This window comes from Xenopus tropicalis, chromosome 8, assembly GCF_000004195.4.
Source record: "Xenopus tropicalis strain Nigerian chromosome 8, UCB_Xtro_10.0, whole genome shotgun sequence".
NCBI classification, from domain to species: domain Eukaryota; kingdom Metazoa; phylum Chordata; class Amphibia; order Anura; family Pipidae; genus Xenopus; species Xenopus tropicalis.
In genome coordinates, this window is record NC_030684.2 from 96,411,549 (window position 1) to 96,438,351 (window position 26,803).

Genomic DNA, 26,803 nt, shown 5'->3' on the forward strand with positions numbered 1-26,803 from the left:
GCCCACTAAGCCTGCTATGGAAAGCTTAAGGGGGGGCCCTGAGCCTACGAGGACAATAATGTACAGTGAAGGAGATAGCAGCATGTCAAAACATCTACAACTGTAAATTTTTATATTAAAATGTTCATTATGGATTAATTTGTGTTATATTTGTTAATTGGAGATTTCAACTGTCTGCCCTCTATCTCTTGTATTGTCTGTAATTATGGTTTCAGATTGTTCACTTCTTTATTTAGAATGGCGGAGGGAACCTGTGTTCCGTGGATGATTCCAATGACCATGTATTGTCTGTGTGGGATTGGCAAAAAGAAGAAAAGCTGGCTGATGTTAAGGTATAGTAAAGACTTGAAGTGTAAAGTACCGGTGATTATTACTCCCTCATCATCCCTGTTTGTAATTTGTATAATAAACACACTTTAGAAAAGTATGTGCAATGTAGGATGGTGAAGTGGTGCTTAGCAGTGCTATGCCTCAGGTAGCATTATAGAAAGTAAGAGTTCCGCTAATGATTCTCAATAAAAAAAGTATGGATTTGCCAAAGTACAAAATAATTCATTAAATGGCAGTCACTCTCGTTGATAACATTTGTTGTAAGTGCACTAAATAGGAATAAAAATACATAATTTATTGAATGGAAAACAGTTTTTTAGTGCAATGCAAGTCCACTTTTATTTCAGTATAGTAAATTTTTTGTAGAAATGGTAAGAAAAATATTGGGGGATTATATATATATATATATATATATATATATATATATATATATATATATATATTATTATTTTTTATATATATATATTATAATATGCAGGAAAATATAAATTGATTCGACAAAATGCATCACTTTCTCTACATTTTCCTGGAATCATCAATGGCTAATATGGTACAACCCTCTGCTACTATCAATACTTTAACATGACAGACAGCAGGACTATAGGAATTCTACCCCTATCTGACAATTTAGCCCTAAACACTTGCATTTGCTTGGGTGCCTTCAATGGCGCCCAATCAAAATTTTCTGTCCCATCTGAGACGGCCGATATGCAAGTTTTTTGTGATATCGGTTGCTTCATCAATCCACCATACACGCACCAATATCGTACAATACAAGGTTTCATAAGATATTCAGTGTGTGTGGTGGATTGATGTTAACCTTAAGTTAACATCTGTTGTACTCAGTATGAACTTGAAGCTAGTATTGCATCATTCTTTCCCTGGCTGAACAATGTATTCCTTGGGCATGTGAGCAATAGAAACAAAACTCAGTCTTAGTAGTTGGGTAGTGAATTTGGGGAACCTGACTGTCTGTTTATGCCCAAGGCCATGATATGCATACCAGGCAAAATAATATGGTCTCCCATAGGGTAGGTAAAGGTACTAGTTGCTTTCTTTCTGAAAAGAAAGGTATTGAAGAGCAGTTGGCTCTAGTGCACAAATTGGCTAAGGGGCATTTACACACCATCAGTGCCAATACATATTAATACAGAAAAATAATTCTCTCTATGCTCTCACTGCAGAGGAACCTATTACTCTATCTATAAATCAATAGATATATAAAATTTAGTTGAACATAAATGTTTGTGTAGTTGACTAAGGAAGACGCTTGCAGCTGCATTTAAAAGGGGATCTTCTCTCTAATATATATATATATATATATATATATATAATTTTAATGGTTCTTTTACTTCTAGTGCTCAAATGAAGCTGTGTTTGTTGCCGACTTTCATCCAACGGACACAAATGTTATAGTGACTTGTGGCAAGTCTCATCTTTACTTTTGGACATTAGAAGGAAATTCTTTGAATAAGAAGCAAGGATTATTTGAGGTATGTTGAGACATTTCTTTAAATGATGATAAATTATATTAGTTTTAATATTTAGTGTTTCAGGTTTTTTTTAGACTACTTGTTCACAAACTATGAGGTACTTCCCATTAGGAGGGTGTGGGAAATGTTGTTTTCCCTGTGTTTGCACGTTATCTGCCAGTCTTTCATTTTATGTGGCATCAGCCTAAACATTAGAACCAGCAGTCTAGAAAGGGGAGGGCATTTTATGTAGCTTGAATAGAAAAAAAAAGATCATGTCTGTGTAGGAGAATGTGGGATGTTGGTTCTTTATAGAGTATTGATACTGTACTATGTGAAATGCAGTGTTAATCACTTCTAATAACTGCAGCAGTACTGGCCCTGCAGAAGCATAACATGGACGCATAACATCTAATGAAAAGAACTGCCTTCTACATAATTTTATGATCTGATTTTTTTATTTCATTTTTTTCTTAAGAAACAAGAAAAACCAAAGTTTGTTTTGTGTGTGACCTTTTCGGAAAACGGTGATACAATAACAGGAGACTCTAGTGGAAACCTCTTGGTCTGGGGAAAAGGTAAGATCTATTTTGCAGACACTGTTTAGTAACTGTGCATTTAGTGACCTAGTGTTTTTGCTTTCTGATCACAGTGGTTATGAGAACACAATTATAGGTACCTTTATAATCATGTTAAAGGAGAACTTTGGTCAAAAGGATTGTATTTGTGTCTCAAAAATATGTATAATGTTAAGAGAATATTCAGCCGCACTTTCCAAATAGCAGGCAGAATATCACTGTTTTTGTTTTTATGTGATTGTCACCAAAGGCACTACACAAGCTTTTGCTAATTTTAAATATTGGATATAGTTCTATTTTGGCATCCAATGTTTGATTGCAGTGTAATATTTTGCATACTGAGATTGCACAGTTTTCAATTCATTAAATAACAAGATGACTGAAATAGTGTCAGCAGGGATGATGATGATTAGAGAATCCTTTTGCATTATAAGCTTGAAGTGCCTAATTTGGAGAGCTAGGGGGCACAAAAGTTATATATGTCTGGTAATATTTAAATACAGTATAAGAAAGAACAATCTCTTGTTTAAAAGAAAGGGCATTTTCTGTAGCTTTTGCACATTTAATACAATATAACCCTGATTTTACATACCCAGAAATGACTTTGATCACTTGTGGTCTGCCGCAGGTAAGCAGCAGTCCTTCCATCTCCGATACATTTCCGGAATTAATGCTGTTTTGTTTTGTTTTTTTGTTCTTTTTTTGTAGTCCCTGAAAAACATAAAAGCAAGTTCTACTGTATATTCATAAGCTGTGGTGTGGTTTCATGTGATATACCCATACTTTATTATAGGTATGGGACCTTTTATCCAGAATGCTCGGGACCTGGGGTTTTCCGGATAAGGGGTCTTTCTGTAATTCGGATCTCCTACCTTAAGTCTGCTAAAAAAATATTTAAACTAATTAAACCCAGTAGGATTGTTTTGGCTCCAATAAAAATTAATTATATCTTAGTTGGGATCAAGGTACTGTTTTATTGTTACAGAGAAAAAGGAAATAATTTTTAAAAATTGGAATTATTTGCTTAAAATGGGGTCTGTGGGAGATGGGCTTTCCGTAAACAGTCAGGTTTAGGAACAATTACTTACAAAAGCAGCCCTATCCGTGAAAAACAAGCAACATGATATATTAGGAACTTTTAATGTAAGTTTTTTAGTGTCAGTATCACTTTAAGTATTTAAATAATGATGTAGGTATAAACTCTACTAGCATTCTGCCAATACAGCATTTGTGGTGACATTTTTGTGCCACTTGAGCTCTTCGTCAGAATCATTTCCTTAATTATATCTGCACTAATGAAACATCTTCATTTCAAAAGCTATAGGCAAAGCAGATTTGATTGCATCTGCAGATGGCACCATTGATCTTTATTATATGCGTATGTCTGAATTGCTTCTTAATAGCACACTCTTCTGGGTATCCTCTATAAAAATACGTTTTATTTCAGTCTGAGAAGTCACATAATCTTCTTCAGTAATTAAAACATTTCAGAATGTACTGGTATTATAATAAAAAAAAGTGTGATATTAACCTGTTTCTTTTGTTTTGTTTTGTTTTTTTCATCTTGTTATAAACTACTGTGCAGCAAGTAGGCCTTTAAAAAAGCTATTTTACCATTTTTGTGTGGCATCAGGTGATTTGTTTCATGTTTCATTCAATATAATTAGCCTATAGTCTCCTTCTCACTGCCTGCACTGTGCTACATGGTGCACTGGTTTATAATTAGGGTTGTATCAAATCCACTATTCAGCTGAACCTTTCAGAATACCAAACCGAATCTGGATCCTAATTTGCATATGCTTAATTATAAAGTCTTGAAAGGGTTAAAGAGAAAGTAACCTAGTAATTTCAGGTTGAAAAATGAAGTTTAACCTTAAAGGTGAAGGAAAGGCTAAGTCACTTGGGGGTGCCAAAATGTTAGGCACCCCCAAGTGACTTTAAGCGCTTACCCTTTACCCCGGGCTGGTGCCCCTGTTCAGAGAGAACAGCACCAGCCCGGGGTACCTGCAGCGAGCGCCCCCTTCTTCCTGCTTTGCGCTTGCGCATGCACAGTAGAGTGAAAAGCCGAACTTTAACAAAGAAGTCGGCTTTTCACACTACTGCGCCGGCCCAGGGACTTTGTCGGCAGAAGAAACACGGAAGAAAGAAGCGCTCGCTGCAGCTACCCTGGGCTGGTGCGGTTTTCTCCTAACAGGCACCAGCCCAGAGTAAAAGGTAAGCGATTAAAGTCACTTGGGGGTGCCTAACATTTTGGCACCCCAAAGTGACTTAGCCTTTCTTTCTCCTTTGATGCCTATATATAACCTGCCTACCTGCTAGTTGATCCAGAGAAAGGCAAAAACCCATCTGAAGCCTCTCTAATTTTAATTGGCCAGTCCCTGGATCAACTTTTTACTAAGAGCTATTGCCTATAACCCTGTATTCCCTCACTTGCTAAAAAGCTATCCAACCCCTTCTTGAAGCTATATAATGTATTCGCCAGTACCACTGATTCAAGGGAATTCCATAACTTCACAGCGCTCACTGTAAAAGTAAAAAAAATTAAACTTCCTTGTTTGTGACAAAGAGTCGCGTAATTTTAAGGATTCAGTTCGGCCAGGCACGCGGATTCGCCCAAATCCTGCCAAAAAAGGCCAAATCTTGGATAAGTTCCGAACTTAATCCTGGATTTAGTGCATCTTTAGTTATATTTTCAAACCTGACCAATTGACAAACTAATCAATATCCATGATATGAAGATAGTGTTTCAGAATCATCCAAAAATCATGCAAAATGATTATCAGTACAGTATATGGCCACAGAGGCAACTACATTTGAGATTATATCTGCCTTGTGTAAGGTCAGTCAGTTTTTCCTCTACCTCCTTTATAGTATGCCAGCTGCAAGATTAATGTGGTTGCTTCAGAACCATGACTTATTTTACTAGCAAAGGTTAAAAAAGGCTATGTGAAAATCATCAATGAAACCACTAGAATCTGAAAAGAAATGCAACTATTTATTTAAAAAAAAATATTGAATGGGATTATAAAAAGGAGTGATATTATTTGATAGCACAGTCTCTCTCATTTTAAAACCCATATATTGTAAATGTAAATAATTAACCAAATGCATTATTTGTATTCTTCAGGTACCAACAGGATAACACATGCAGTTCAAGGAGCCCACGATGGTGGGATTTTTGCACTTTGTATGCAAAGAGATGGAACATTGGTATCTGGAGGAAAAGACCGAAAACTTGTGTCCTGGGATGGAAATTATCAACAACTAAATAAAGTGGAGGTGATTATATTTATTTTTGCAGGTGCACGCTCTTTACTTCCTCTCCTTGTCCTTATTTATTCATGTGTAGGAGCACAAACGAGAGGACTGTCAGTTTGCAAATATATTTGCAAGTAGCCAATCAATGGGTGAGATCAGTAGTGGCATATAACTGGATGCCCATCTGATCCATCATTTTAAAGGAGAAGGAAAGGCTAATAAAGAGTTAATCTCAAGCTGCAGGCATACCTTCAGTTCTCTCAATAGTGCCCCATATTTCTCCTGTTCAGATGATCAGAAGCCTCATAGGAAAAAAAACACTGAGCTCTGTTAAGAAAGTTCCCATTATGCCTCGCTCCTGCACAGGCACCCAGACCCGTGTACATGCTCAGTTTGTAAGACTATAAGGAAGCTTCCTGCTGATTGGCTCAGATCACACATTCCTAATGGGGGGGAGGGAGTTCTTAGCATATTTGAGGGAGGGGGGAGCAGGAGAGGGGAGAGAGCTGTGCGTGTCTCTGGCACAGGAAAACAGACAAATCCTGTTTCTTTTGACTATCCCGACTGGACTACTGTAACCTGCTACTAACCGGCCTCCCTAACTCCCATCTTTTCCCCCTACAGTCTATATTAAATACTGCTGCCAGAATTCCCCTCCTCTCATCCAGGAGAGTTCAGGCCCTTCCCCTGCTAAAGTCCTTATCGTGGCTTCCTATTAAACAAAGAAAATCTTACAAACTCCTTCTCTTAACCTTCAAAGCCCTCCATTCCTCTGCTCCTCACTACATCTCTTCTCTTGTGTCTCCGTACGTTCCTGGCCGACTCCTTCGTTCCTCACAGACCAACCGTTTGGTTGCGCCCCCCACTACTACTGCTGTTTCCTGCCTTAAACCTTTCTGCCTTGCTGCCCTTTACATTTGGAATCCCCTCCCTGATTTCCTCTGGAGAGAATCCTCCCTCAGTCTTTTTAAAACTAAACTTAAAGACTACCTTTTGGAGCACTCACCCAGCACCTGATCTGGGAATCAACACTTATATTATAGTGTCACCCACTGTGACCTACAGCACTTATACTGCATTAGCCTATTTGTGTCTGTAAATTACCCTCCCATATAGATTGTAAGCTCTACGGCGCTGCGTACATAAGTAGCGCTTTATAAATAAAGATATACATACATACGTACATACAGAGCGTTTCTGTGAGTGCTTACTTAGTTTTTACCTTTCCTACTTTAACTGTGATTTGCTATCCACCAGAGATACATACTTAGTTTTATGTCTCCTTCCTGGTACTTGTTTAAAATGTAAGTTGTTTGGTCAGATTTTTTCAGGAAACCATTTATACAATAAACATTTTTCTGCCTTAGATTCCAGAACAGTTTGGTCCAGTACGTACCGTTGCAGAGGGAAGAGGAGATGTTGTGCTTATTGGCACCACAAGAAATTTTGTTCTTCAAGGCACTTTATCTGGGGAATTCAACACTATTACCCAGGTAGGTAATCTAGTAATTTATCTATAGTTTACTCCTTAATACACAACAGTCATTGTATTTAAATATTAATATGTTGGCCAGAGTGGTGTAGTGCTGATTTATGGCACAATATAAAGGGGCAAATATCTTTGCTGTTTTTAAATAGGATAAAAAAGAAAAAATGCGGTGTATATAGACTGCACATTACTGTACATGCATGATATTCCTTCTGCGCTGTGCAGTTCCTCAGTCTCGGAGGTGGCCAGTAAGGCTGCACTCTCCAGTGTGCTGCATGTTGGCTTTACTATCTGTAGAAAATGCAGACTGTCAGACTCTGCCTCCTCTATGGGTTGTCATCCTGTAACCTGTGGCAAGTATGATGCATCCCACCTTTCTTCTAAAGGGCTCCTAGCAGTCAGTGTTGCCAGTGCAAAGCATGTGGTCGTGTACAGTTACAAAAAAAAAAAGTTGACAGGATGACTGATCTAACTATATATTTATCTTTAACCATATGTGTTAAAAGTGGCCCTTACAAAATATTGAAACGTAGAGATGGAAAGTGAACATAACCATAAATGTTATGAAACCACTATGTTGATAAAATTTGCGACAAAGTAAGAGTATGCAAAATTTTATTTTTTTTGTTAGGATTAAGTTACTGTCTCCTTATCTAAATTACTTTTTCACATTATATCCATAGCTTGATAAAACATTAGCTGTATACTGGTGCTTGCTGTCTGTTTACAAACTGGAAAAAGCAATTTTCCTGTAGGTTAAAGATTGGCACAACTTATTCCTGTTGGAAAGCTGGGCAAAATATGATTAATAGCTTCTTATGGACAAGGCAAATAAATCAACCGGCTGCAAAAATGTAAAATCTTATTGTGGAATGCTGCTCTAAAGCTAAACCCATAACGCACATTCAGCATTAGTTGTATCTCTCTTTATTCATCAGTAGATCATGGTGATCCTGTTAGATAAGTAAATCACTATCCCAATCATGTCTTCTTTATTTTTTACATTATCGGTCTCTCTACTTTAAAGGGCCATACTGATGAGCTCTGGGGACTTGCTGCACATTCACTGAAGCCTCAGTTCCTGACCTGTGGTCAAGACAAGCAAATTACATTATGGGATGCCACCAGCCATCGTCCTATTTGGACAAAAATCATTGAGGTGTGTATGGGCTCTGTGATAAAGCAAGTTATTTCCTGAGAGAGAGATTTGCTATAAATATATATTTAAGATATTTGTGTATTATAAATTGTTTCTACTAAAGTGTCTTGTGTTTCTCTACAAAGTGACAACAAGAATAGTTTTTACCAGCTGTAACTGAGCTTTACAAGTTCGCAGAATACATTTGTGTGTATTATTGACCACAAGCTTCCCATTAAATACATATGAGTAAGCATGATGCATATTTTATTCAGGTCTCTTGACAAATTGGTTATTTAGTAGGTGTAATTCTTAGAGATTAAAAAAATATTATATATATATATATATATATATATATATATATATATATATATATATATATATATATATATATATATATATATATATATATATATAGGTTGTTATCCCTATAAGTGTGTGCCTCAGCCTTTTTATATATATATATATATATATATATATATATATATATATATATATATATATATATATATATATATATATATATATATATATATATATATATATATATATATATATATATATTATTCTCTAATTTATAAAATGAAAGCTAGTTATGGAGCTAATCAAATGCCCGAATGACCAAGAATTCTGTAGAGTTGTAGTTTACTAAGAGGTAGCATGCCAAACGTGACCTTAGTTCAATTGGTCTTCTTTATTTTTTTTATCGAGTTTGAATGATTTGCATTCTGCCTCTTTGAAATGGGGATCACATCACACTATAATACTATTGCTCTGAGGGGTACAATTTTGTTATTGTTACTTTTTGTTACTTCTCTTTCTGCTCAGATATTCTCCTATTCATCTTTTAGTCTCTCATTCCAACCACTCCCTGGTTGCTAGGGTAAATTGGACCCTAACTGCTGAAATTCCAAAAGCTATAAAAGTGAGAACCAGTTGCAAATTGTCTCTGAATATCATTGTCTACATCATATTTACATTTAATTTAAAAGGTGAACAACCCCCTTACAAAAAATATGGTCCAAACTCTTTAGTGAAACCTTGATCCCTTGGCTAAATGTCTTGCATGCTTGACTGCTATTAGGTAACTTTCAATAATGGCTCTCTCAAAAATGGGAGGGATCTTGTTTTACTCAATACGGTAAAAATAATAATGAACATTTTGCAATTTGTGTCATTAACCACAAACTTAAACAGCCTCAAATATTGTACGTGTGTGTGTGTGCGTGCGTGCCATATAAATGTAAATAACTGTATTCATCCTTATGAATATTGCCGTCCAATGGTACTGGGAGAAGAACTGGGGGGTTAGAAAACAGAAAATACAGGGGTTTGTGATCATCCCTCCCTAAAATTGAAAGGCACCGGGAGGTATTTCTAGGTAGTTGGTGTTCATGTTAGCGTGCATCCCATACTCATCAGTTATTGGCTTCATTACTGAAAGAGAAACACTTGGTCCTCTGGCCGTTGGGATGGCAAGTGGAAGCTTGATGAAAGCAGAGGAGCTGTGTTCCCATGAGGGAATGTGCCTGACTCATTTTTAGTCAGGGACTATGCACATGCATCTTCTGCCTAATCATGCTGCACTTCCTTTGCCCCAGACATTAGGCGGGCGGGAAGGTTTTTTTTTTCCAGCCACTAGCTGGAGCCTTACCAATCAAGCAATCAATGGCATTGCACCAGCACACTTCAGAACTTTTTTTTTTTTTTGTGTGTTTGATTTGTGCACCAATGGATGGGTGTCATAGTCCTTTGGACTTGACCCCAGGCCAAGACTTACACCCTGGGGGAAGCTTTGGCAGAACCCAGGGTAAACAAGGACTTTCCTTAGCTGCAAGGCGAAGGGGAGTACGACGACTTGGTGGGGCTCACCCTAGCGTCGGCCCATGCTGTCTGTTGGCTGATGCCTTGGACACACGAGCATCGGTGTCCATGCCTTCGGGTAGGACTCACTTGTGATGATTTAATATCATCATGTAATGAGAGAGGCAAACAGTGGCTGAATGAACAGGGAATGAAATTTAAATTTGTCATGTTTTGTTAATAAATGTAACTATATTTTCTTTCAAGGATCCAGCTCAATCCTCCGGGTTCCATCCAAACGGTTCCGTTGTAGCAATTGGAACTCTAACTGGAAGGTGAGAAATACTGAGATTCTATTTTCCTATGTATTTTAAGAAATTGTACTTCTCTCATCTGTCGTAAGAATATTTTCTTTCATTGTCTGAGGTCTAGTTTCCTTGTAAAAACTAAATTTAGTAAGTTGTATAGCATGTTGCTTGAAATAGAATACTGGTAATTAAAGGGCCAATGGTAACTGGTAACTACCAGTTTAAAGCCTCCCACACTACAGACTTCCATTCCATTTCAGCAAAACTGAAATCTAATGCAACTGATTTGGATCGGAATCTGGTCAAATAATTATTTTAGGCCGGCAGTTGCACTTTTCTGTAGTTTTGGACCAACTATTATGACTAATTTGCATAACATTATAATACACAGTTCATATGTGAGCCAGTAAGATTAGAGTTTATTAGAAAAACCTTGCTTAGGGTAGTACTCCAGCAAAACACTATCTGCAGACAGCTCATCACTAGTCTGAGTCAAACAACATGTATAAAATATGGAATATTACAAAGTAAAGCTCAGGATTATGGCACTATGCTGTGGGTGCCATCCTGGTATCCATAAGGACAAATCCGTACGGTGCAACATACAGAATGTCTGCTTCCACTTGACCAGAACCTAGCAAGCATTTCCTAATTCATGTTCTTACATTAAGGTGCTAGATATATGCAGAGAGCACCAAAACACTATTTGTTATAAAGCAAAGCTATGTTTGTCTCATGTCTCACATGTTTTCTTAGAGGGGAGGGAATGCAGTGGTTTTGCTTTTACCTTTTTGGAGTATACCTTGAAATTTCTTTGGAACATGGCTACTTTGGATTTTGGAATACAGGTAGCACCTATTAATGTCATTGTGTCACATTAATTTTATTCATACTCTTTAGTAGCAAAGGTGATTCTGTGTGGTTTTATACTATTCACCATACAAAAGCATAGGTGTTAACTAATTCCATTCATCCTTGTGGGCATGTAGAAGGATTTTACCACCCCCCAAAGCAGCGTCACTAACAGTAGAATACAGACAGCCCGTTCTTAGGGGTATATTTATCATGCTGTGTAAAAAGTGGAGTAAAACATCACCGGTGATGTTGCTCATAGCAGCCTATCAGATGCTTTGCTTTGGTTTTCTAACTGTTGAAATCTAGTTGCTGATTGGTTGCGCCGGGCAACATCACCAGTAATGCTTCACTCCACTTTTTACACATCATGATAAATATTCCCCTAAGTGTAGCAGTGTTGGATTGTCAGACCCCTCTGACAATACGGGACAGGTGGAGTGATGGAGAAGAAAAAATATATAAAGCAGGCCTCCTTAGAAGTGATACTGACGCAGTGCCTTTTATTGGAGAAACATGACTGTGTCACTTTATGTTTAGGGGAAAATTCAACCTTTTTTCTCTAGGTAATTATCGCTGTAGGATGATGATTCCTGTACTAGCCTAGAAGCCAATTCCTCAATCTTCAGAAGAAAGACTATGAATAACATGAAATTATACAGAAATGCGCCATAATGCAGTCACACCATGACTAATTCTATTCATTGTTTTGCAGGTGGTTTGTTTTAGACACAGAAACAAAGGATTTAGTCACTGTGCATACGGATGGCAATGAGCAGTTGTCTGTTATGTGCTACTCACCAGGTCTGTCTTTACATGTTAAATTGCAAACTGTTTCACTTATTTATTATATTATTTGTTATTATGTAAGATGCAGGATTAAGATATCAGGTTGTGGGCAATATAATTATTAATTTTTAACTGGAGATTGTACATGAGAATTACTAAATATGGCAAACTTTTAAGAAAAACTAAAGTATTTTTAAGTTGTGATTTAAAAATAAGTCACAAAATCTACACTGCTCTTTTTAGTGACACTGAATAAAATATACATGTCTGTACATACAGAATAAGCAGTTATTTACTTTATACTAATAGCTGCTCACAGGCTGATGAATAAGTGAGTGACAGAGAAGTGCAGCAGCTGGCTAATGGGATGACCAGATTTTTTGTTGTAAGCAGAAAAAATTTTTAGCAATTACTTCAGTTGGTCAGACACTGGGGCAACAGTTTTTTTTTTTATTTAGATGATTAATCCTAGTTATTTCTTGGAAATAATTGGTAAAGTAGAGGCTATCTCTGCTGTATTCTGCTACCTCTGATGATCAACAAATTACCACGGATCTATGTAGGCTGAAGAGCAGAAGTCGTAGTTCATATCCAATCCAAATGCCAGTGCCGATATATAATATATTTAATTAAAAGGAAAATCTTGAGCATTGCTTAGTAAATGAAATATTTGGTTAAATTTTTTCCTACGTTTTGTGAAAATGTAACAAAAGTAAACATGTTAAACAAGTGCTGCCTTTCCTGATGGCCTTATGCAGAGTTGCAAACAATCTCCACTTTGCCAAGGTCATTATTATACTTATTATTCTGGAGCTCTGCTTTTTAATGCTGTTGGCCATTGCATTCTATTGCATATACTCCTTGGTATCCGTAATCAAGCTGCATCATAGTTCTCTTACTTACCTTTCTAACTGCTCCTTCTCTGTTGCTCTTGCTAAAAAACCCTCTTTCCTATTTCATCTTAGTGTGGGGTTACCTCGGGGTTCTGTGATCTGCCCTGTTCTCTTCTCTCTGTATGCTATAGTTTTTTGACTGGCTGATATGGATATTAGAGACAGGTACTTGGAAAGGAACTTCAAGAGACTAGCTTACTTGAGAGTTGTCCACAATAGGCTTATGGTGCTGCAGCCAGAAAATCCAAGTATAATTGGAGTTGTAGGACGACTGATTACCAGTAAGACCATTATTTCCCGATGACATCTGTCTGCCTAAAGATGCAGAGAATAGGTGGCAGTGTATGCAAGGCCTGGAGTCCCTTGTTTTCTGTTGACCGCATAGGACATTCACAGAGACATTGTCTGTGAGCAATAGCAGTATCATTAAAGTTTCCTACAGTTCTGGAACCTCCAGATCTATCACAAGTAACAGACTTTCAGTCAGAGGAGTTGATTGTCAGTAGTAAATCATCATTTTCCTTTTATAGTCTGAGGAATTATTAGCTTGCCAAAAAATACTCCCCCCTCAAATCTAGATGTGGCTTAGCATAGCAGGAATTTACAGTGTCCTTTTTAACCACGGGACAGAGATAATCCTGGTGCTATACATAGAGACTTTTCTTAGGTGGCCAAAGAGAAGGGCATTGCAACAGAAAAGTATTGGATACTTATTTCTATGCTATTATCAAGCCGGCTTTCTTTTAAACAGGTATCACCTTGATGAGTAAGGATACTTAGTAGATCTACTTTAGTTTTCCAGGATTTACACTGGTTCTTAAAAGATGCAAACACTAAGAGGCAAATTTAACAAAATGTGATGTTAAAGCTCACCATAGAAAAATTCACCCACTTTCTATTAATTTATAGAATTTCTAGATTTTTAGAAGCATATTTATAAATAGTAAGTGGGTGAATTTTTCTATGGTGAGCTTTAATCTCACATTTTGATACATTTGCTCCTTAGTGTTCTTTCACTTAGGAATTACAACTCATAGGAAGTACAACTTGTGCTTTGTGCCATGTTTACGTTAAAAGTATGGCAGAAGGTGCAAAAGCATCCCTGTACTTAACACCTGTCTTGAGCAGGCTTTAAAGGCTGATGACAGATCAATTGCAGATAACTCCCCCTAAAGATGCTTCTATAGCATTTACCAGGTTCTAACTGTTCCAGGCAATCTCTGCTCTATTGGTTTAAAATCCAGTTCCATAGTAAGCTATAGTAAAGGTTCCTGTCAGATACACAGAAGCTAAGACGTTCTGATAAAAGTAGAAGAGTTGTTCATCTGGAGATCCTTCTTTCCCCAACAGGGGGAAATGCCCAGGCCAGTGCCACAGTGGAAAAATACTGAAGGCTGGAACTGAATTAAACATTAATTCAGGAAGCTTCAACAGAACAACTATACCTTGCTAGGAGGGAGCAGAAATCCTAGTCTTGCCTGCATCAGGAGCTGCTGCTGCTGCTTGGATGGGCAAGGAAAGGGAGTCCTGAGCAGGACTAGGAAGCCCGAGCTAGTGGGCTTAAAAATGCTACCATATCAGAGACACTTGCTGAGCCTCCTAAATCTGAAGCCTCTTTGCTAAAGCTTTCAAAAAGGTTTCCTGCTGGTTTATTGATGCAACTGTATTTGTACCCAAGCTAACAGTAATGCACTGTTATGACTACAGTCAGTAATGAGGCTTCCTCAACATTTGTCTGAGGTCTTCAGAAAATATGCAGAGCTTCACAAATTACTGAAATTACCAATACTCTGTTTGTTAGGCTTTTTGCAGACACTCCCATGGTGATATAACTCATTTCATGTTCCCAAATAGTTAAAAGAGAGGATTGCTAGTGAACTATAGGTGTAGATCACATAAAGTCCATTTTCCTGTTAATATTTAATAGGAAAAAAACAAGCAGTGCACAAAATTCATTTAGCAAACATAAATCAAAACAAAAGAAAGTTGTTACCGTATGGCTTTTACTACCTTGCAAAACAACTGCAATTTTCTACCTTATTTTCTTAATCTGGAAGGAAGGAAATAATTAATAATTAGTACAACTATGGGACCTGTTATCCAAGACGCTCGAGACCTGGGGTTTTCCGGATAAGGGATCTTTCTGTAATTTGGATCTCCATGAATTGTCTGCTAAAAAATCATTTTAACATTAAAAAAAAACCCCATAGGACTGTTTTGCCTCAAACAAGGATTAATTATACCTTAGTTGGGATCAAGTTTTATTATTACAGAGAAAAAGGAAATATTTTCTAATAATGTGAATTTTTTCCTTAAAATGGATTCTATGGGTGATGCCCTTTCTGTAATTCGGAACTTTATGGATAACGGGTTTCCAGATAAGGATCCCATACCTATAATACGAGAGCAATTACAAAAAGCATTTGAAATTAACATTCTCATTCAATCCCTTATTGGCAGTATCCAGTTTCATAATTCAATACAATTCCCTCTGTAGTAACTTATGTTTCTCATTTCATTCCTGCCTTGGATACCTCATTGCTGCCCTTTCGCAACTCTTTGTGCCCATTCGTTGTTGCATGTTTCCTTCTTGTGGTAGATGGAAATGACAGATGACCTACTTTTCTCCATATGAAAGGCTGGCCTAGAGACGAAGAGCTCTGACTTATACACAATTTTAGACTGAAGAACATGGTTCAGCCCCCAATGCCAGAAAGATTAGTAGATTAGTAGGGAAACAGGCAATATTTTTCTTGTTATAGTAACTCATATAACCCAATCAAATGTTGCTTTAAATATTTTAACTGCTTAAAAATCAATACCAGCTTGTTGGTTTCTATGGTTTAAACCCAAAAGAAGTCTGCTCATTGTACAGACTATAAAACCCTTCTAATGGTATGTATACTAACATATATATTTTATCCAAATGTGCCTGCCTGGACTTCATGGCTAACATGACAAGTACAGTGTTATGTATCCTTGTAGTGCTTTATAAGTAAAGTTGCATTTATTTGTAACCCAAGAGAGATAACTGCTATATATAAAGCATGTATAAAATGATAAATGTTCTTAGTTAGTTCTGCCTATGTGCATATTCATTGGGTCACTGAACCCACTAAAAGACATTTGCTTTGCTTTTACATTATGTGCATATTTCTGTAACCCTATCATAAAATCTATCTACACTAGTTTAAGAAGCTTATTATTCTAACAGAAGGGATGAAAGGTTTTCAGGATTTTTTATATCATTGGGTACCAGGCAGATGCTATAATGAAGTTAAAGGAAATGGGAAAAATGTGACCAAAATACTGAGCAAACTGCCTACTGAGAATTTGTCTTTGCTGACTCATAATTTTGCAATCCTCTTTTTCTCTCAATAGATGGGAATTTTCTTGCAATTGGTTCCCATGACAACTACATCTATATATATGCTGTTAATGAGAACGGAAGAAAATACAGTCGAATTGGAAAATGCTCAGTAAGTGTATTAAGATATTCACTTCTGTCTTTTATGTTGGGAAATTTGAACAGCAACAAAAACACCAAAGCAATATCATTTAATATTAATCTATGTAACCACATATGGGGCGTCCCGGGAGTAGGTTCTTTTATTTCAAATCAGGTTTAAAATTTGAATTAGAGGGCTCTATTGCTTAATCAGTAAAGCCTATATATAACTAGTAGGAACCCTGCATGTATTAAAGGATTACATTTAACAAGTTTTCTTTGGTTTAGACCTTAAAAGTGACATATTGTGTGGAAAAACAAGAATGTTTCATTATTATTGTGCTTAATACACAAAATTTTGCTTTGGGTTGGTTTATTGAAAATTTCTGCAAAACCCCTACTAGTCCCACCCATCTGTTCCACTTGCTGCTGCTTCATTTCCCAGGCTGTGCAGGGGGGCCAGCAACACTCAGAACCTGCACTGTAGGATAGCAGTCAGCAGCTAGGCTGTCCTGATGGGGAACTGAAGCCTATCTTTGCTTGTGTGAGTGCAGGGCTGTGATTGGCTGTCCCCCTTCTACTGTGCTTCTGGCAGGGACCGTTTGAACACACCCATCTCCTTATTTAAAACACAGATGGGGACCGTAATAGATCTACAGGGAGCTCCAATAAAGGGGTTATTTTTAAACTTAGTAATGATTTTTAGCTGAGAGTGAAACCAGCACCACATTAAGGGGCACATTTACTTACTCACGAACGGGCCGAATGCGTCCGATTGCGTTTTTTTCGTAATGATCTGTATTTGGCGATTTTTCGGAAAATTGTCGCGACTTTTTCGTTGCCATTCCGAATGTTGCACAAAATCTGGCGATTTTTTTCGTAGAGTTACTACTTTTTCGTAGCCTTTGCGCCGAGTACGAAAGATTCGGATTCATTCAAGCTTCAGTATGGTGACTTTTCTTGGGCCAGGTTGGAGCTGCAGGGTGCCATTGAGTCCTATGGGAGGCTTCCAAAATCATGCGAAGTCTGAAAGTTTCGCCCGCCGCTTACGAGCGCTCAATACGAAAAAGTCGCGACAAGATACGAGCGCATCGTAATGGCTACGAAAAACTCGCGTTTTTTCGCGCAAATCGTATTGGTAACGAAAAAGTCGCGACAATTTCCGAAAAGTCGTAAAGGCGCCGAAAAAATCGCAAAAAATACGAAAAAGTCGCAAAATGTTCGTTTTCCAATCGGAATTATTCGGATTCGTGGGTTAGTAAATGTGCCCCTATGTATTATTGCCTACAAGATTGGGGGGGTTCTGTTTATCCTCTGTTTTCTTTTTAAAATAGGAGAGCACTAAGAATGCTTTGCAGAGAACAAAATGTGTTTACTTTATATGTAGAGTAGTTCTAATGGTCAGGCATTACCTCAGTCTAACGCAAATTCTATATTTAAAAGTAAGTTCCTTTTCTTTATATTTCTAGGGGCATTCCAGTTTCATTACTCATTTGGATTGGTCTATAAATTCACAATATTTGATGTCCAATTCTGGAGACTATGAGATCTTGTACTGTAAGTGTTTGCAAAAACGATTCACCTACATGCAAACAAATGGTTTGCTATTTCTGCTGTTAATAATTACATAGGTACAGCTGATCGGACAGTGGGGACCTTATAAGCAAAACTCATGCAAGTGCCCCAGTAAAGCAGAATACAAACAAAATTAGATTTGTTGTTCTGTTAGACAGTATAGATTCAGCATACAGGTGGTAGGTTCACAGAATTATGGTACTGGCACAGGCTTTGTGCCACACAGTAAGAATTGGTCATTCAGCCTTCTGTGGTTTTGGCAACATAGTGATTTCAAAATCACAGAAAAACATAGATCCAGTTATTTCATAGCTGGCCTAACTCCAGATAACTGGTAAATTCATGTGTAGGTGCATAACTATATGTTTGTGTATAGTAATGTAAATAATGAGTACACATGGCTGGAACTAGCAATGAGTTGCAGAGGTACCTGCCTAGGGCTCAGTTGTTTTTCCTGGAAAGAGCGGTACAGTTCCAGAAAATACTACTTATGGGATGCACAGCATTTAAGCCAGCTACTCATTAGACCAATTCATTGTCTTCCCTTATCCTTTCTGTCTTACCTGATCTGTGTGCACCACATCTTGTTTCTGTGTACTCTGTACCCTAGGGAGAAACCACGCCAAAAGTACAGGATAGATTTTCCCAACATAAATCTTCTATTATGTGCAGGCAAATATCTCTTCCCAATCCAATACACAGATGCAGACTATGCACGTAAACCAAATGATACTGATATCCAATTCTGCGTCCTGGAACAGGTACAGAATCTACATCGAGAAGGAGATAGATGTCTAAAATGCAGGAAAGTCTATTGGATACATAGAACTTCCAACATCCAACTGAGCTAAATAGGGAATATGATTAATATGCTAATATTTTAAGTTTGTATAGATGATGTGATCTTTGGATAGATGTGATGTTTATCCATATCTGTTTGGGTATATTAAATATTGATATATTAATGTTGCCTATGTGACTTAACAATTTTTCTTATAAATATTTTTTAAAGGAGCAGTGGTGTGCACCATATAAACGTGTTATTCACCTGTGCTGCTAGTTGATGATATACTGGTATAGGATCTGTTATCCAGAATGCTTGTGGCCTGAGGTATTCCATATCAGGGATCTTTTAAATTAATTGATTAAAATTGAGTCTATGGGAGATGGCCTTCTCGTAATTTGGAGGTTTCTGGATAATGGGTTTCCAGATAATAGATCCTATACCTGTGTGTGTGTGTGTGTGTGTATATATATTTATTTACACAAGGGCCATGAATATCCTGTAAATTATATCCTTATAGATGAAGCTTAGCAATGTCATCAGTTATAAATGGTGCTTAGTGATGTCATTTCCAGGGCTGGATTTTGTGAATTATAATAAATAATGTTTCACCATTGTAGAATGAGGATATTAGAAGTCTCCTCGTACTTCCATGGCCTGTATAAAAGCACTCGGCTTATAGGGTCATAGGACTCCTCGTGACTTTATAATATACTTATATTTTACAACAAGGGATATATTATTCACTATATATACATATATAATTTATGAAAATAGCTGCACTCGCTTCCAAAACACTGTATACATTGGATACAAGCAAGACACTGATAGATCTTCTTAAAGGACATCAACCCAAAAAATAACTATTTGCCTAATTATACGTGTGTGTAAATATTCCTTTCTTGTTTTACCATATTTCTGCCTATCACCAGCCCACTCCAAATATGTTGATTTTCAACTTGTCCCTACTTAACATTGCACTTTTGCGTCTTTTTATTAGATGCTTTTCTTTTCTATAAATACGTTAGGCTCTTACGAAAAAGGAGTGTTGCAGTAACCAACCTTCACTATTAGGTTGAACCAGTGCTCTGGGAAGTGATTATGTTTAAAGCATTCATTGATTCAGAGGACTCATTCTAAATATTGGCCTTTTCCTGTGTAGGGATTCCCTCGGCCTGCAAGCAAGTAGTAAGTGTGGAAACAACCAGAGATATTGAGTGGGTCACGCACACGTGCACGCTCGGCTTCCAGGTGTTTGGTTAGTATCAGAAATACTTTAAGGCAATATGAATACTAAAACAAGTCATGCATTTTTTTCCTTGCTGTAATTTCTCTTCCATAGGTTTTGTGTGTAACTTAAGGATAGCCATAGATCCACCACATATGAGCAGGAGGGATGACATTTTAATAATTGTTTATATTTGTATGATTTGTATATACCCAAGGTAAATATAAAAACCTGAGAATAGTAATTATGTGACGCTAAGCCTGTTATTTCAGTTGGCCAAAAGTATTTAACACAGCTCAAGGCATTAGCTGCCAGACCTTTTTATTTTTGGGGTCGACCTTACCAAAATCTAGTGCCTACTGTAATTGGCTGGGCATTGGTATCTCTTATCAGGGACCATGTACACATGCATTCATACAAGATTTTGTTCACCTGCTCAGCTTTTTGTTCAAGAAGCAGCTGTTAGTTTGGACTTACGGCATCTGATTTTCAAGACTGGAGTACAATTCCCATACAGGGGTGAAGTGGATGATATATATTAAACCCCCCCCCCCTTTTGTTTTTTTAGTTGAGTTGAGCTCATCATTTGTAATATATTAAACAGAATGGACACACTTTAATAATTGCTCCTCTTAGTACTAATGTGGTGATTTCTGTAACCTACCTTTTACATTCTCCTTCTGCAGGAGTTTGGCCTGAGGGCTCTGATGGAACTGACCTTAATGCTATATGCAGATCCACTGATAAGAAACTATTGGCTACTGGGGATGATTTTGGCAAAGTACATCTCTTTTCTTTTCCATGCTCACAATTTCGGGTAAGTTGTGGACACCGTAGCTTTTAATTTTTTCCCCTTTGTTCTTAAAGGGAATGTAAACCCCAGATAACCGCCTGCTGGTCATTTTGGCCAACTGACTACAGTAGTTGGAAAATATTTTTCCAGAGAAAAGTAATTTCTTGTGATGATGTTCTGCTTAGAACTGCATTTTTTTAAGCAGAGCAACATCACAAGATGTTCCTTCTGTCAGAAAATTTACTGCTGATTTAACTTGACCGAGTTAGACAGCAGAAATGACCAGCAGGTGGCACTGTTTCCATATTATCATTATTAAAAACTGCTAATATCTTGAAATGTTGAAAGAAAAAGTAAATCAAAAAATTGTTTGGAGCACTCCGACTATTTGCATTTGTTATAAAACCTCCTTTTTCACTCATTTTAGGCATCTGGTCATGCTTATGGTGGACACAGCAGCCATGTAACAAATGTCAGCTTTTTATATGACGATCGTCATCTAATCTCTACTGGCGGGAAGGACATGAGTATAATGCAGTGGCGTGCTGTGTAAAGAGGCAGACCTTTGGCAGTATGGGCACACATGGACTGTACCAAACAGTGTCTCAGAATTCTTTGTTAAAACCAAACTCAGGAACAATCCTCTTTATACTGGTGTCCTGCGCTGACAAATCAATGTCACTTCTCTGCTTTCAATGGGGGCCATCTATACTTAGAATTGTTTCAGACAGGAAAAGCATTACATTATCATATACAAAAGCTTAAAGGTTTACATTGTATTAATGAGTAATGTTAAATGTCTAATGTACTGTAAATTTGTGTTACAACATGCCTTTCTAAAATATTCATCACACCTCGTGTACTTCTAGATTTGCCATTGACAGTATTGAAACAAAGAGCTTGGGTACATTGGGAAATACAGCCAGGTGCTGCATGCGTCTTGATTGGGAAATGTGAATGTATTTCATGTAGGTGTGTGACCTCTGGCAAGTTATACTGGTTTGCATTGAGCAATACAATTCTCCCATCCTCCTATAGCATGCTTATTACATGTATTGGCCATTGATAGAAATATCCTCCTGTTCATTTCTGATTGGTTTTTAACAACCTGCCACAAAGCTGTAGCAAAAAGCTGTTCTTATAAAGCAACATACAAATGGTTTTACTGAGCTTCCAAAGTAATTCTAGTATTTAAGCGGTATTACTAGCTGGATGTTTGCACCACAGGACCCATACAGCTGCTGCAAGTGCACTAACTATGGAAGGCGAGGGGACCTTACCTGAGGCAGGCGGTTATTTACATAGTGTATTCAGTCCATCTGGGTTTTTACAACTATTTATAGGAGACATGCTGTACATCTCCAGTTTGTGCTACAATACTCTGGGTACTAATACAATAGCTGGAGGGCTGTGAATTAAATATTTTTCTGTTTTGTTCTGCAAGTCTGGGTGCCTAAATGAAACATTTATAGGAGAAGGTCTGAATAGAAAGAAAAGCAATAAATGATTACAATTGAAACTTCAGGTGGCATATTTAGTTTCACTTTGGAGAAAGGCAAATAGAATGTTACGTAATGAAAAACGTAAAAAAAAGTCAAATTGAAAAGTTAAAGATAATATTCTCTGCCTTAGCAGTGGCTTTGTGTAAATAGTCTGTGTGAAAGGGAGTACTGTAGGTGATGTGGGCCATTCACTGGGGCTACGTAGGTGCTATTATGTTTTAAGGATTGGGGGTGAGAAGCTTTACAAAAGAGAGGGTATAGAATAGTATATTTGAAGGGGTGTTGGGGTGCTTACCCTTTACTACAGTGATGAACAGTAGAGATAGTTGGCCTAGTGCAGGCAAGCAGAGAATATAGAACAGTACAGCATGTCCCTATGCTTGCTTCTCTCCTCAGGTGCACACATGTCCTTACTCCAGCTTCTGTGTTGGCAGTGAAAAAGTCTCACTACATTAATATTGAACATGCATTCTATGGCTTGGCACAAATGCCAGTGGTAATAAAATAAAGGCTTATGTATCTAAGTGCCTTTTTGTGGGTCGCATTTCCTATATTTCTTGCTAATGGCACTTTGAAATCCGTTGGTTATATATATATATATATATATATATATATATATATATATATTATAAAACTTTTGACTAAATAAAATTTGTTGCAATGATTTGGTTATGAAGGAACTGTTTTGAATATATTCATGTACGTGTATCACCAATACTGTGCTAAGCTGTCACTGTGTACATTTTATGGAGCGTAATGAACAATAAGGCTATGCCTTACGTTTTATTTCCATGTCTATTGTATATTTGTCTGTTTTGGTCTTTTTTTTTTTTAAAGTGCATCATAACAAGGTAAAATCTTTTTAATGTCATGAATTTGCATGAAGGGGGGGAGAGGAGATGAATTCACACTTGAATAGGTTGATATGGACATCAAGGCCTGTCATAGGAAGGTTTATTAAAAGGCTTACATAGACATTAACTTTGCTAAGTGCATTGATTGTTAAAATGCATTGTTTACATGGGGGAAAAATGTATCTGGAAAAAAATAATAAATTTGAAGTTTGTTATCTAAATGTACTTTGTTTTTTTTTTTTCCTATAATGAATCTTCATTGTAGCACTGACTAAGAAAGAAGCATCCTTTAGCAAAAAAAGGGAAAGTTGTGCAATGAGGTTGTGACCACAAAATACATAGAAACAACAACAAGAGATCCTCTGCACTCACCCATTATCAATATATAGGACATTAAGACATTCGGTGCATTTAAGCTACTAAGAAATGCCCTTCCGTTTGAAGCATCCTTTGTCAGCCATTATGCAATAGCTTCTATACACTGGCTTATCTAGTACTGGCCATTTTTGTAAATTCAACTTGTATAGTAACATACATCCTTGAAAACAACTATAGTATAATGCTTTTAAGTTTTTTTTTTTTTTAGAAACTTAAAGGTGCAAGACAGCAACTGTCAGCAAATACTGAGCCTTTTATCTAATATAAATCATGTTTGAGGACCAATTATTACCAACTTATGACATCATAAAAGGAGTCAATGGACAGACCAAAGACCAATAAGAATGACTGCAAAAAAATAAACTAACCCTCCCCATATGCTACAGTATATTAGCCAATGATTTATTTAAACACTTTTGTTTCAGTGAGTGCTGTTTTGGGGAGCCAAAAACTCTACCAGGTTCAGGGGGTACTTCCAATGTTTTGCTTCAAATTGGTATTGGTAGTGAGTTTGGTGCATGGGGTACAGGAATAATAAAATACAAATTTCTGAGGAGCAGAATAGCACGTAGATATATGTACACTGGTGCATTTGTCAGTCACGCATGTCTTGCACAAGAAATACAGGGTGTAAAAAATAATGTCCAGTGATGTACAGGGTGTTTGTAATACAAGAGCCGAATAGTGTCTTGTGTGTATTATATAATAGAGCCGAGATACAGAATATGCATTTGTAAGCACATACTGCATGCTATCTATGGAATAATATACCGGTTACGAGCGCTCAATACGAAAAAGTCTCGACAATTTACGATAAAGTCGTAACGGCGACGAAAAAAGATTTGCCGAAGTCGCCTTGAGAGGAAACTTCGGGCGACTTTGGCAAATTGAATGTATGAATATTTACTTAACATTTTAGGGGGAAATAAAGCACTCCCACTTTTGCACAATATCCCTGTAAGTCAGTGGGAACCACAAGAGGTAGTTGGGGCATTTTTACGCCAGCAGCGAATCTCACATTAGCTTTTGGTCAGTCTGTTTTAGTATGGCCGATCTTTAGCCAATCAAAAAAGTCACCCTCTGCCTATGGGGTCAGGTGGGTGAAAGGATAACTGTTATGGGAAGATGTGTTTTTTTTTTTTTTTCAAAACGCATCAGCTAATAGAGCTTCTCCAGCAGAATCCTGTATTGAAATCCATTTTTCAAAAACACAGATTTTTTAATATTTAATTTTTAAATTTCAAATGGGGCTAGCCATATTCTTCATTTCCCAGGGTGCCACAGCCATGTGACCTGTGCTCTTCACTTCAGTCACACTTTACTGCTGAGTAAGAAAGCCAAGTCCGGCTTGGGACTCCTCCATTACATGGGAGTAGGAAACAGGTTACCTGAAAGCAGTTCTAATGTGTAGTGCTGGCTCCTTCTGAAAGCTCAGACCCAGGCACAATGCACTGAGATGGCACCTACACACAATATTACAACTAAAAAAATACATTTGTTGGTTCAAGAATAACATTTTTAAATGGTAGAGTGAATTATTTGCTATGTAAACAGTGTAATTTAGAAATAAAAGGTATACCATAAAAATCATGACACCCTTTAAGGTTTTGAGGATTAGGGTTGGGTGTTGGCTGAGTTTTTCCTGAGCCACACATCAGTACACTGAGCCTTCTGGGGTGAGAATAGAATTGCGGTTTTTGATGGACCAAGGAAAAAGTTGGTGCCAAAGCTATTGTCTTATTTTAAGGTCATTTCCCTCACTGATAACAAAGCATATGTTGGTTTTCTCTCAAACTTGATCATATCGCTTTAATTACAGCTTATATGCAGACACTCCCTGGAATAGTACAGTACTTAATATTAGAAGGGCTGGACTGTTCTAAAGACAAAGTGATTATGAAGCCCACTCTTTCCTACAGCTTTAAAGCTCAACACAGAACTTTTTAATTTGCCTGATGCTAGGGCTCAAGCCATTCTCTGGCTCAAACCATCTTGCTAAGAAAGGGAAAGGGGAGGTGGAGTAATTAACCCAGCTTGACACTGATTATTAGGCCAGCACATATGTTTCCTAGCACACACCCTTATTGAAAATGATTATTACAGGCTTTTGCTAGCGATGCCAATAAAACTGGATGCAGAACTATTTTAGATGATATTTATAAAGTGCAGGCATAAAACCCTAAGGAAGCTTGGCTGTGTTCAGACAAGTCAAACGAAGCCCCAGAATTAACAAAGGATCCTTAGGAATGCCAATGTAGATACATTCTCGTGGTTTTCTGCCAAGGCAAAATCACTGCAAAGGTTCCCATATTGTGCTGCTTGTCCTCCACTGGGGGACTCCAACCAATGTATGTTGGGAGAAGGGGGGGAGGGGTGAGTTAGGGTGAGATTCAGAGTGAACACTTTATTTACTGACTTAGATATCCTTGGAACTACAGCAAGATAGAAACGATTTCATAGATCTTTAGCATTATGAGGCAGGTTCCTCAATAAATGTTGAACCACTAAAAAGGGCTTAAACTCAAAAAGTCTGAAACCCCACTCTCTTAGCAGCTATCATCATGAAACTATTTGGGGAAACTATTTCTGATTTTGTAATGAGTCACTATTTATCTGAATGCATCTAACAGGTTGGTTATGGCTGTTGTTTAAGGGTTCTGGAAATCATATAAAAGTACATTGCCAGAGGACAAGTACAAGTACAGTTAAATCTGGTCATACATATTATGGCCCATGTGCTTGTCCAAGTCATCAAGTGGTACTTTGTATCAGCCAGGCTTGGTTTGAAGGAGAAGGAATGGTAAAAACTAAGTAAGCTTTATCAGAAAGGTCTATGTAAATACAGCCATAAGCACTTACAGTATTGTTGCACAGGAATTCTTATCTCATTTTTTGTAAACATATTCTTAGGGTATCTGACTTTCCTTAAGGAAAAATCCTTAATTCCCTGGGCCAGAGTCTGCAGCTGCCATATTAGTTTGGTCTTCATAGCTTCCTGCTGTATAGCTCTAGCCCTTATAGCTCATATCACATATTCCTAAGGGTGGGGGAGGGAGTTTTATGAATTCTTATGGGAGGGGGGAACAGGAGAGGGGAGGTAGGAGAGAACTCTTAGGAATATGTGATATGAGCTATAAGGGCTAGAGCTATACAGCAGGAAGCTACGAAGACCAAACTAATATGGCAGCTGCAATCTTAAACAAATAGAGAAAGCTTCTAGGGCTCTTTACTCAGATATGATAAATCTTTTTGTAGAATAAATATAGCATTCTAGGTGGCACTAATGTGGTGAATCTATTGGCAGTAAAATGCCAAAATGACTTTCCTTCTC

The 26,803-nt window shown here is 37.4% G+C and overlaps 1 protein-coding gene across 7 annotated transcripts in view; it reads left to right on the forward strand.

The window, feature by feature from the left end:
- eml2 (echinoderm microtubule associated protein like 2) overlaps window positions 1–23,315 on the forward strand; it is a 62,861-nt gene extending 39,546 nt beyond the window's left edge. For all 7 annotated transcript variants that reach the window (XM_031892389.1, XM_002936583.5, XM_031892388.1 and 4 more), the window contains 13 exons: window positions 237–332; window positions 1,689–1,823; window positions 2,281–2,380; window positions 5,508–5,659; window positions 7,006–7,131; window positions 8,155–8,286; window positions 10,336–10,403; window positions 11,944–12,032; window positions 16,292–16,389; window positions 17,828–17,915; window positions 19,880–19,975; window positions 20,632–20,762; window positions 21,166–23,315. In XM_031892389.1, the coding sequence (XP_031748249.1) occupies window positions 237–332; window positions 1,689–1,823; window positions 2,281–2,380; window positions 5,508–5,659; window positions 7,006–7,131; window positions 8,155–8,286; window positions 10,336–10,403; window positions 11,944–12,032; window positions 16,292–16,389; window positions 17,828–17,915; window positions 19,880–19,975; window positions 20,632–20,762; window positions 21,166–21,291 (1,437 nt within the window). In that variant the 3' untranslated portion in view covers window positions 21,292–23,315. The remainder of the gene's footprint in view (window positions 1–236; window positions 333–1,688; window positions 1,824–2,280; window positions 2,381–5,507; window positions 5,660–7,005; window positions 7,132–8,154; window positions 8,287–10,335; window positions 10,404–11,943; window positions 12,033–16,291; window positions 16,390–17,827; window positions 17,916–19,879; window positions 19,976–20,631; window positions 20,763–21,165) is intronic.
- The last annotated feature ends 3,488 nt before the right edge of the window (window positions 23,316–26,803 follow it).